At 36.6% G+C, this 11,558-nt stretch overlaps 1 protein-coding gene across 2 annotated transcripts; it reads right to left on the bottom strand.

Annotated features, from left to right (window-relative positions):
- LOC109233206 (replication protein A 32 kDa subunit B) lies at positions 311–8,433 on the bottom strand. Of its 2 annotated transcripts, none has more exons than XM_019398989.1 (10): positions 8,249–8,433; positions 6,782–6,892; positions 6,606–6,703; positions 6,300–6,341; positions 6,130–6,207; positions 4,124–4,202; positions 3,938–4,030; positions 3,738–3,820; positions 804–872; positions 311–704 (listed from the first exon to the last, which is right to left on the bottom strand). In XM_019398989.1, the coding sequence occupies exons 1-10, from the start codon at positions 8,357–8,359 to the stop codon at positions 620–622; spliced, it is 849 nt and encodes a 282-aa protein (XP_019254534.1). In that variant the 5' UTR covers positions 8,360–8,433; the 3' UTR covers positions 311–619. The 2 variants fall into 2 exon arrangements, with proteins under 2 accessions (XP_019254534.1, XP_019254536.1); XM_019398991.1 differs by having other exon boundaries at positions 3,738–3,814.

Below are 11,558 nucleotides of genomic sequence, written 5' to 3'. Positions count from 1 at the left end.
ATTTCATAATGTTCTGGAATCGCAATATAATATGCTGAAGCTCCATAATCTAGCATATTATGCTGGAACTTTCCGTGTGTTGGAATTTTAACATAATATGCTGGAAGTTTATGCGCAGGAGCTCCATAATCCCGCATATTATGTTGAAACTTTCCGTATTTCAGCAACCCAGTAGCTATTTCTTAATGACTTTGCAAACTGGCTATTTTTCGATTACCAGTTCGAAAAGTGGCTAGCCCATGCTATTTTCACGAATTGGACCTAACCTTATCAACATCAATTGTAATTCAAGTGAGAATGAAGCTGTGAGTTGGGCCTAATAACCAGGACCAAATCCAGGGAAACATACTCCACATTCTAAATTTCTAATTAACCCTTCAAGTCAACTAGTCAAGGCAAAAAAAAAAAGTGAGGTTGCTTCAACGAGATAAAAAATACTAGTGTTAAAAAGCTACCAAACATAGTGCACAAAACTCACTTTGAGGGAAGAAACAGCAATATATCCTACAAAAATGGAAAAGGTCTCTCCATTTTCCATCTTGCTGTCTATATATACGTGAAAAAGGAAACATGTTACTAAGTTGCTTATAGTTTCGTCTCCCACATCAAACATCAACCATCAACCATTTGCAGTAGACTTGTAGTGATACTCGTCTATTGTGGAGTAAACTAGACCTTCAGACTCAAGAGATTCAATAGCTTCTCTGTCGTACAGAAACCATATGGAAAATAAGCAAAGAGCAAAAACGATTATAATGATATATAATATAATCATGAAAGAGAACAAGAGGGGAGAGACTTACAATATCTTCTCGGAAGGGACTTTTAGCTGTTGAGCAAGCTCATTGCGATGAACACCTTTTTCACGTGCACTGAAATAAAAAATGACAAGAGAGATTACTAACAAAGCAAAATCATTCAATGAGCTTGGTAGTCATATTCTCAATCAATTACACAGATACCCAATATCAAAAATAAATGAGAAAAGCAAAAGTATTGCGTCAGTTGGTTCATGGTTGAAAGTTTTATGTTTGAGTTGGAAAAGTTTTCAACAATTGAAATCAAATTTGTTTGGTTTTGGTAAAAGTTAATTTGATATTTGGAAATTAATAAACAATTTTTTTTTGTAACAAGTTGGATTTGTCCTTTGTCCAACTGGAAGATCTTCCTCACTATTTTCATTCCAGGATCACAAAAGCGATGTGAAAAGAACGTAAAAAGGAACCAACTTTCAGAACCAAAATAACTGCTTATGAAACCAAATCCAGTCAAACTGTTAGATACAGTGTAAGAACCATGTTGCAATACTTTACCAATCAGTTTACATCTAAAGTAACATAGTGTAGAGTACTAATAACTTTAGACATACGCTTTCGAAAATAACATATCCTGTGTGAAGGTTGGCTGAACAAATCCCTCTACTCCATTCAGCCCGATGTAGAGTCAAATTCACCACAAAGATGTAATCTTTTCTTTCCAATTAATTTTTTTAATGCTAATATTCATCTTCCTTTCCTCTAATATCAACTTTTTTAATGGCTGGCTCAATGCCATATATATTCAGACCATCTTATCACTATTTTGTAGTGATCTTGGAGGAAAGTTAGCTGGGATTAAAAGTTAGCTACACAGTTGAAGGTGGTTAGAACAAGTTAGTGTGCGTAAGGGACTTGACCCATTAGTTCTATAAATAACTACAGACAATAAGGGAAAGCAGGAATGGAAAATCTGATAAAACTCTCTCTCTCTCTCTACTATCTTTCTCTTATCTTTCGTGTTGTAATAAAATTGTCAAGTTTGTATTCTTGTTACTTTAGTACATTACATATTTAATGCCTGATTCAGACATTCAGAGCTACCGAAATGCAATTATCCAACATGACAACTGTAACACATTTCAGGAAGTAATAAACATCGGACATTACATATTCTCGAATTTAGGCAATCACCCATTTGTTAACACTAAGATCAAAATTTAATCAAAACCATTTATTTGCTCAAGGCTTATATGCAATGCCCTTTACAAATTTTCAAGATACCCACCACCTGATACAATCTAGCAAAAGAAGTAGGAAGCGGATCACTCAGACCGCAAAATATATCCACTTGTTAATGCCGCAATTGAGAAAGGAATAACTGTAGACTACCAGAACAGCAAGCATCTCTGCGAATTTCCAACACAAAGGCAGGAAGAGATGTTCCTCAAACAATCCAAATTTAGTCTCTTGATGAAAGTTCCCATTTATACTACAAAGGAATACCTAAAGGCATGCTCATGCCTGAGTTTAGATAAATAACACGTGTATATTTAGATCCTTTAAATGACTTAATAATGGAGATCATCATCATATTGCTAAGAATTAATATGTTCCCTAAGTTACCCCATCTTGCAGAGTTCCTATCCGGTGTTAGTAGAAACAAAGCCTTCATCTACTTTTCATTTGATAAAGAGAGACATTACGAATTTGACCAAAGCTCAACCATTCCTGATACATCCCGAAGTCAAAAATCTGTTATACTCCTCTCCCATTTTCCTCTATTCCAGAGCGACAGCCTAAATCCTCTTATTTACCTTTTTTTTTAATAACTGAGAAGCCTCGAGAGCCAGTGCACGGGTTCGAAACTCGATAGATAATGGGCTCGCTCCTCTACCATTCTCCACTTAACTACCAGGCTTTGTCTATGGTAGGGTTCGGACCCGACGTAATTCACACACTACCCGTTGCACTCTTACCACTAAGTTGATAAGATTTCTTTCAGGAGTTGGTAGCATGAGTTTTTACAGCAATACATCTAGTTTTATGGAGCACACAGTTGGATAAGATTACGCATTTCATAGCATCGAATAAGAACCTAAAAACTGGAATCAACCTGAGAGGAAAGGTCCCAAACAGACCATCTACGTGCCCTGCCTGGAAAACCATCTATTTTAACATTTATTAACCAAAAGGCAGGCAAGTCCACTGGGTGTTCTTTTCGTTTTTGAAAAGTTAGTCCACTGGATGGTCATAACTGGCCTGCATTTTTCCTGGCTTTGCGTTAGCTCTAACAAAAGTTATTAACATCGGTTACTCAAATGATGGCAGAGATGTTCACAATTATATCACAAGAAAGCAACCCCCTTCTCCGAAGGCGACCCTCTTGAATTTTCGGTTGTTTCCTAGATGGAAAAGCTCTGGGTTATAAATAGGACGATGAGGAGACAAGGGGTGAAGGATATTCAACTTAAAAGTGAATTTGTGGTGTGAAGAGTGCCTTATGACCCAGTATCTATTGATAGGCGAGAACAGACTGTTATTGACTGCTTCCCCAGTCTATTCTATTAGCCCTACATCCCTTTTTTTTGTTTTGGCCGTTTTTGTTACGCATTGAACCCCACTCAGGTGCTGACCGAGCAAAAAAGTAAGGCACGAGATAAAAGGAGAAGTACCCGACCTTGCAAAGAACCCACTCGCTATTTTGTTATCAAGTCTTCTCTAAAGCAAGTGAACAATTTGAAAGTTATTTCATGGAGTAACACTTGTATATTTTTCTTTCTTTGACATCTAACAGAACAGGAGTATCAGACCAAATCAGCCGCCAAAAAAAAGCAAAAAAAACAACAAAAAAAAACTTCGACGTGTAATAATCTGCCTTCATTTATACTGCTGTGATTGCCATGGTATTTGCACTAGAAAGAAGCAAACACTGAAAATGCATCGCAGTGAGAAATTTTTTTGGAGATTCTAATGACTTACAGGCATGACGGTTGTTGCAAGTAGTCCAATACCATTTTATCTACACCCCTGATCCCATCCATGTTGTATCCAGGAAACTGAAACTTAAAAGAAATTTACTAAATCACTGGTTATAGTGACAATGTGAAGAAAAAAACTGAAAATGAACATTAGAATTAACTACGCCAATTAAAAGAAAGAGCAAACGTAATTAGAGATACTTGAGTCGATGGTGAAGCTTGATATCCCTTTAAAGGAGTGTTGGCAGCTGAGCTAGGCACTTGACCTGACATAGACGAACTATCCTGTTGCCTCTGGAGGGGCAAAGGAAATACAACTCTAATCAGAATCTCATGTACATCATATTCTGTTTTAGCTTAATACATGCGAGGCAGTTTGCTAAATACCCGTAGCTTACTGTTGTAGCTATGAACAAAAATGACCTCTGCAAAGTGGCTTGCAATCTCATTGTAGTCATCCACAGGCCTAAAACCACAAAGATAAGAACTTAGGATCTTTACCACCAACTCGTCAAAGAAGATACAGAGGGAACAGGAGACGGGGGTCATCTTCTAACCTCCCAAGAGACACCGTATGAGTAGAAATAACAACTCTCATGAAACTTTTACATGCTTCATGCCCTAGCCATTCATGCACTAATATATAAGGACAGGTGTGTGGTTCAATCCATATAGATGCTTTTTAGTTTTAATTCATCAGAGATGTTTTTCTCGCAAACTATTGTCAAGTTGGAGTCTATAGAAAGTTCATTGGTTTAAGAATAAATATTTAAAAACTCCGTCATGGTTAATGAAAATGACGATCACAAATTGTACATGTCAACATAGTTAACATTAAGAATAAATATTTAAAAACTCCGTCATGGTTAATGAAAATGACGATCACAAATTGTACATGTCAACATAGTTAACAAGTTTGGTTTGCCCAGTTATTGATTCATCACACTTAAGGGATCAATCAGACAATGCAAAACCTCCCATTTGTAACAAGTTTACATGCCAATTTTGCTTAACAACTGATCTCCCTGTGCTTCTCCAGAAAAGGAGGCACGGAACAGATACAGTTCCCTTGTTTTGACAAACAACTATCTCGTCATTTCACGTGCTTCTTAGAAAGAGACAGTTGTACGCACTCTCTCCCCCTTCTATCTGATGGACTTCCTCTAAACCTTAAAACATCCCCCAAAAGTTAAAAAAAGAATTCATCCCAATTAGGGGTGTGCATTCGATTTATTGAGTCGATGTTGACCCTTATCGATAATTACTTATCGATTATCGATTTGTACATATGCTTATCGTTATCGTTTCAATAAGGTTTCGATTTATTCGATTTCGATTTATCGATTTTTGGGGCTTATCGATTCGGTTATCGATTACACCAATAAGAAAATTTACGGGATTCCACGGAAAGTATATCACTATAAACACGCCTAACTAATATGGACCAAAAGAAGCTAAAATAAGACGAACACCGTTTATAACATAAAAATTGTGTCAACAAGCACATGCAACGAAACTAAATTAAGGGATCAAATGTATGCCACCAACACTCCTACGGTATAAAAAAAATACATCATCACGGCTAATTCTATTTTCCATTAATTTGAACTTCATTTCCTTGAGCTTTAAATATGATCATTCCTTAAATGTGGTAGATGAAATAATAGGGTTAGGGACTTAGGGTAAAGAAAAGGGTATTATAGAATAAGGGCAAAAAAAAAAACTAAAAAAAAAATTAAAAAATAATAATTTTTTTTAGTATTTCTTATCGGTTTATCGATAAACCGATAAACCGAAGAGGACAAAATCGAAATCAAAATCGATAACTCGATAAGGAAAATTTCGAAATCGAAATCGAAATCGATAAATCGATAAACCGATAACAAATAATCGATTCGATTTATCGATAAACCGATTCGAATGCACACCCCTAATCCCAATTAAGAAATTATAAAAACAGCAATATAAATAGTCAACACTTGAAAAGTGAAGAGATCCTAGATACATTACAAAGCAATCAACTAACAAAGGCATGCAAGGATACAACTAGGGCTTAAGAACAAGGAAACTAACTTACTACGGCCGTACGTGGACCTTGAAAATACTAAAATCAACACTAAACATAAGTTTCGCGTTTTTATATGGTTTCAAGTACAGATAAGTAGTAATTTCATGGTGAAGTAATGCTGTGACGCATTGAGTACATGAATGCTGGATAATTACAAATTATGTACTATAAAACCTAAAACCCCATGGAAATAGCTTTTCTCCAAGCCAGAGGCAACCACCTCACTAGCAGAAAAGCTCAACGACTTGTGTATAAACTCCCCCAACAGTAATATACTGAAAGAAGCAGAAATCAGCAATTCAAAAACCCATTCGTACAGTAATACCTGACAGAGTAAGCTACCAACTGCCTTTTACCCAGTAATCCTTTCAAGTGTCCATGAACCCGAACGTACATGCCATTTCTGTTTGACACAGAACCCGAACAAACAATAAAACATGATATTAAAATAAATCTTAGGTGAAAAAATAGCACACTATCAAGAAGAAAAATTACGTGACTGCTTCCATTTCCTTGGCATCAACAGCTTCATTTACCCTGCATAGTATGCATCAACCAAACTTTACAATTAAATTTTTAAAACAGAAAGTCAATTGTGTCAGACATAATAGCAATTGACTAGATTATGGTTTTACATAAGAGGTATAGCAATTCTGAATCCTTCACCAATAAGAGATGCACCACAATGTAGTTGTGGTCTATGATGACAGAAATAATATCGACGCCATACCCATCAGTCAGATAGAATCCTAACCAAATTAAAGTCAGAACAGAAAAGGGAAAAAAGAAACTGACAATTACCATCGAGAACAGTCAATGCGCCCTGTTCCATCATCCACTACAAATGAAACTTCTGTAACCCTTTCCGCTTTGTTGAATAAAATACCCACCACTTTCACCTACGAGCACATCAGATTCTAAACCATACACATCTTGCATAAACAAAACAGTAAAAGCCATGAGTATAAGAGACTTACATTATTCACGTCAACCCCATCAATGAGAAAGTTTGTCTTATCATCACTTGATTGAAAGGCTTCACTAATTTGCTTGACGCTTAAAGGAAGCAAAGTCTGTGAATCACGATTCTGCGAATAGAGAAATAAAAAGAAAAACAAGAAAGATGTTATCACCCCTGCATTTCAATTTTCCACGACCATATTAAGATGCTACATTAAGCAAGAGAATATAATATGCTTTAAAAATTCTTTTATTTCCTTCGCGCCGAGTCAAAACCAATTACACTCTACATGACACTTGAGAAATTTAAGGAACAGATAAACAAGAGAATATAATATGCTTTAGAAATTCTTGTATTTCCTTCGGACCAAGTCAAAACCAATTACACTCTACATGGTACTTACGAAACTTAAGGATCCAAAAAGAAACTTACTCTAATTTAAAATTGAAATGTAGAACATTGACAAAGTTTCTAAAGACCAAGAAATGCATGAGTAAAGATATACTCTTTATTTTGCAATATGCTTGATCAGCTTTCGTTAGTCCATAGTTACTAACCAAATCTAGAAGCATGTTCCAAATTTCTCTAGCAAATTTACTACTTATGTGATATTAGATGTCTGACTGATTCTTCTTCTGTATCATGTAGAATAACATCTTAGCACATTTTATGTCCCTTTTTTCGATCTTCCAGATTAATGTAGTTTCATGGACCACAAACAAATAGAGCTACTCTTATTGGGGCTTTTATCCTCCGCACAGCTTATCCTGGAAATCTTTCCTCCCTGTCACCATTTCTGGCCCTAATTTTTTTTTTTTTTGGGACAATGGTGGTGTCAAGCCAGCTTGCGCATACCTCGACTAAATTCATAGGCTACCTGCTACCCTCCCACCGGCACAGATACTGGGTAACTCTGTCCACCAAGGCTTAAACATATGGGGGGAAATAACCTAGTGTTTTTGTCTCCATTGGGACCATTTCCAGCCCTTCTTCTTCTTCCTCTTCTGGCAATTGGCTCACCAATTGCATTAAGTTCGTCTTCAAATATTCAATCTAGTATTTTAAGCATTGCTATCTTATACTCCCTCCTTCCAGAAAGAATGGCACTGCTGCTATTAGGGGAACCAAACATTTTATTTTATTTAACTAGTTTAAACACCTCTAATATACTCTTAACTGTAATGATTTATCATTATTTACGTAATTACTAAGCAAACAAACTTTCTAAAAAAATTAAACAATGGAGGACCCAAGTTAATTCATTTTTTCCCTTCACATTCCTACATAGCCGCAAAAAAAAAAAGGAACTACAAAGAAGAACTAAAATACGCTCTTAATTTTTAAGGTTTATTTTGAAGTTCTTCCCTTCATTTGTTTTTGGCAAATAGACCATAGTTTGAAGTTCTATGAAAGGCATATTAGGGTAAATGAAATATTAAAGCTTTCACATTTTGTATGCCAAAAAATAAAAATAAAAACAGACCTTGGCTGGAGAGAAAGAATGATCGCCGGCGGTTTGTGTGGCCTGCGATGGCATGAAACCGCCGCCGGCAAACGCCGCGTTGCCGTCGAATTGGCTATTCCCGCCGTACATCCTTCTGTGTGTGTGTGTTGGTGTGTATGTCACACTACTGGGGTTCCCGCCCTTTTAACTCTCTTTCTGAGACTTCCTCTGGAATCTTTTCGCGCTTAGCACCTGTAATATAAGAAAACTACGATTTGGCCCTTAGGCACCAATTATTATTTAATTTAATATATGTGAAATATAACTAGTCATACTTTGGCGAATACCTTTTTTGTCCTTTTGTCTAAAATTAAATATAATATCTATATTTTGTTAATTAATATCTGATAGTAATATTGGTTAATCTTCTCGTGCCATTTTATGTAATATCCTCTTCTTTTTAGCTATCCCAAAAAATTTGTTGCATTTCTATATTGAAAACTATTTAATCTTACCAACTTCACATAAAAGTTCACTTTTTTACGAGGAAAAGATATAAAGACATGAAACTCTTACCATTATTTATTTATTGTTGCTAGTAAGGAAAAATATCGATACTTCAAATATAGGACGAAATTCAAAAATAGCGAGATTTACATGCGGTCGCTCAAAAATAGCCACAGTTTCAAAAATAATCGAAATTTAGCCACTTTTCATGTAAAGATAAATCTGAACGAAAACACTGTTCAAAATCCAGAAAATGCCCCAGCATAATATACTAGAATTCAAGTATAATATACTGAATTTTCAGTATATATACTGGTCCAGCATAATATGTTGAAAGTTCATACACAGGTGCTCCAATCTCCAGTATATTATGCTGGAACTTTCCGCGTGTTGGAGTTCCAGCATAATATGCTTGAAGTGCACCGATCTTCGGTATATTATGCTGGAATTTTTCGGGTTGCAGCAAAATTGATAATAGGTGAATTTGACTATAATCACACCTTAAATAATCACCTTCTTGTGTAGTTTTAATGCTAAAAGTGATGACAAAATGCTCTTATTAGTGCTTTTCATGATTTGTAGGTGATATATGTATAAGGACGGCTAAGGAGCAGTTTTGGAGTCAAAAGTGATGAAAAAGAGGCCAACTGTGAAATTTCCTAAGTGACCCGTGCAAAAACAGGCCGAAGATTCAGAGAACTGGATCCACCGCGGTTCCACTGCGAACGCGGCAGAACCGCGGTGGGAAGCAGCTGCAGAAGATTGAGATTCCGCGAGGGTGTTTGGCCGCGGTTCTACCGCGACCGCGGCAGAACCGCGGGAGGCGCAGTAAACTTCAGGGACCAAAGTGTCAATTACGGGATTTTTAGATCTAAACCCTATTTAAAACATTAGACTTCGCCCAAGAGAGGCATGTATTGATTTTTTAGGTTTCTTAGCAAGGAAAAAGATTGGGAGAAAATACTCTAAACATCTTTATTCTTTTCTTTTGATTTTATGATGAATTCAATCTTAGTTTATTTTCCCATAGCCACGAGTAGCTAAATTCCTTGTCTAAGGCTTTGATGGAACCTATTGGGTGATGAACTTCTTGTTTATGTGAATACAAATTGCTAGTTTAATCTTTATTTGTTCAACCTCGTGTTCGTTGTAGTTAATTGACAGGATCCTCAATTAGCTGTGCCTATTTAGTGTGCATAACTTAGAAAAGAGTGCATATTTAGGGTATTGTTGAACAACACCACTCCTAAATTATTAGAGAAATCTATAATTGCGGGTTTAAAGGCGGGATTAGGAATAACGAAGCCTTGGGTGCAATCTAAATTGAATTGTGCTAAATAAAGCAAGCTAGTGTATCTCGAGAGAGTGCAATAGTAGATTACTGTGATTACTCGGGAGAGATTTGCGGCAAGATTAGCGTTCATGATTGATAGAGATGTGTGGGTAAATTTGTATGAGCATAAACAGAAGGGATTCCATCAATATGGGAAATCATTGCCTTAGCTTTTTCTCATAATTGTTTACAACCCTTTTTTTTACTTAGTTACAGCCATTTAGTTATTTGCAAGCTAGTTATTAAAGAACACTCAACTGAGATTTGAATATTGGGGAAGCTGGTTCTGAAGACTTAGTGGGTCTGAAGATAGCGGTTGATAGGTTAACTCTCTATAGATTCGACCCTGGGCGTAATACTCGGGTTATATTTGCAACGTCCGCAGAGTCCTTTTTATAAGGCATAGTTGGGCGTGATCAAGCTCAATCAGGAAAATAAATAAGTAGAAGTAGGGATTTTTCCACACACTATTTTGAGTATAGCCTCATTCCTGTCTCAATTCTATGGTGGTGCACCGTTCAGTCTACCTTTTTTTTTTCTTCTGCTAAGATCGTTCAGTCTACCTTGTTTTGTTTATATTTATGGGTCAAGCTTGGAATTTGATGACTGCTCGAGTTTGACATAACATAAAAGAAAAGAAAAATTAAGGATTGAGTTCCNGTTTTATATGTGTGTTGGAACTTTCTCTTCAAATTTTGTTTATGTGAGGGCATGTGACTCAGGAAGAAAAAGTGAGTCTTCACTTCTGTTAGAGTAATTAGAGTGAGCACAAGTGTGTCTTGGCATGAGAGTCTGCATTTGAGATATGATTGTGCACTGCTTGGGTCGATCATTGATAATAGCAGGTGTGACATAAATTGGGGCAATGCATTGAGCAGTTAGGCCTAGAAGTGTGGTTTAGTTGCTCGAGGACGAGCAAATGTTTAAGTGTGGGGTGTTGATAATAGGTGAATTTGACTATAATCACACCTTAAATAATCACCTTCTTGTGTAGTTTTAATGCTAAAAGTGATGACAAAATGCTCTTATTAGTGCTTTTCATGATTTGTAGGTGATATATGTATAAAGACGGCTAAGGAGCAGTTTTGGAGTCAAAAGTGATGAAAAAGAGGCCAACTGTAAAATTTCCCAAGTGACCCGTGCAAAAACAGGCCGAAGATTCAGAGAACTAGATCCACCGCGGTTCCACCGCGACCGCGGCAGAACCGCGGTGGGAAGCAGCTGCAGAAGATTGAGATTCCGCGAGGGTGTTTGGCCGCGGTTCTACCGCGACCGCGGCAGAACCGCGGGAGGCGCAGTAAACTTCAGGGACCAAAGTGTCAATTACGGGATTTTTAGACCTAAACCCTATTTAAAACATTAGACTTCGCCCAAGAGAGGCATGTATTGATTTTTTAGGTTTCTTAGCAAGGAAAAAGATTGGGAGAAAATACTCTAAACATCTTTATTCTTTTCTTTTGATTTTATGATGAATTCAATCTTAGTTTATTTTCCCATAGCCACGAGTAG

This window comes from Nicotiana attenuata, chromosome 10, assembly GCF_001879085.1.
Source record: "Nicotiana attenuata strain UT chromosome 10, NIATTr2, whole genome shotgun sequence".
Taxonomy (NCBI): domain Eukaryota; kingdom Viridiplantae; phylum Streptophyta; class Magnoliopsida; order Solanales; family Solanaceae; genus Nicotiana; species Nicotiana attenuata.
This window is presented reverse-complemented; position numbering and strand designations above follow the sequence as displayed.

What these genes read in the sequence shown, in the direction of transcription:
- LOC109233206 (XM_019398989.1), bottom strand. Translation starts at nt 8,359, where the DNA reads ATGTACGGCGGGAATAGCCAATTCGACGGCAACGCGGCGTTTGCCGGC. An exon ending in CGCATTGACTGTTCTCGATG is followed by an intron (nt 6,342 to 6,605) that starts GTAATTGTCAGT and finishes CATACTATGCAG; the next exon opens with GGTAAATGAAGCTGTTGATG. An exon ending in TTGGTAGCTTACTCTGTCAG is followed by an intron (nt 4,203 to 6,129) that starts GTATTACTGTAC and finishes TTGTGGTTTTAG; the next exon opens with GCCTGTGGATGACTACAATG.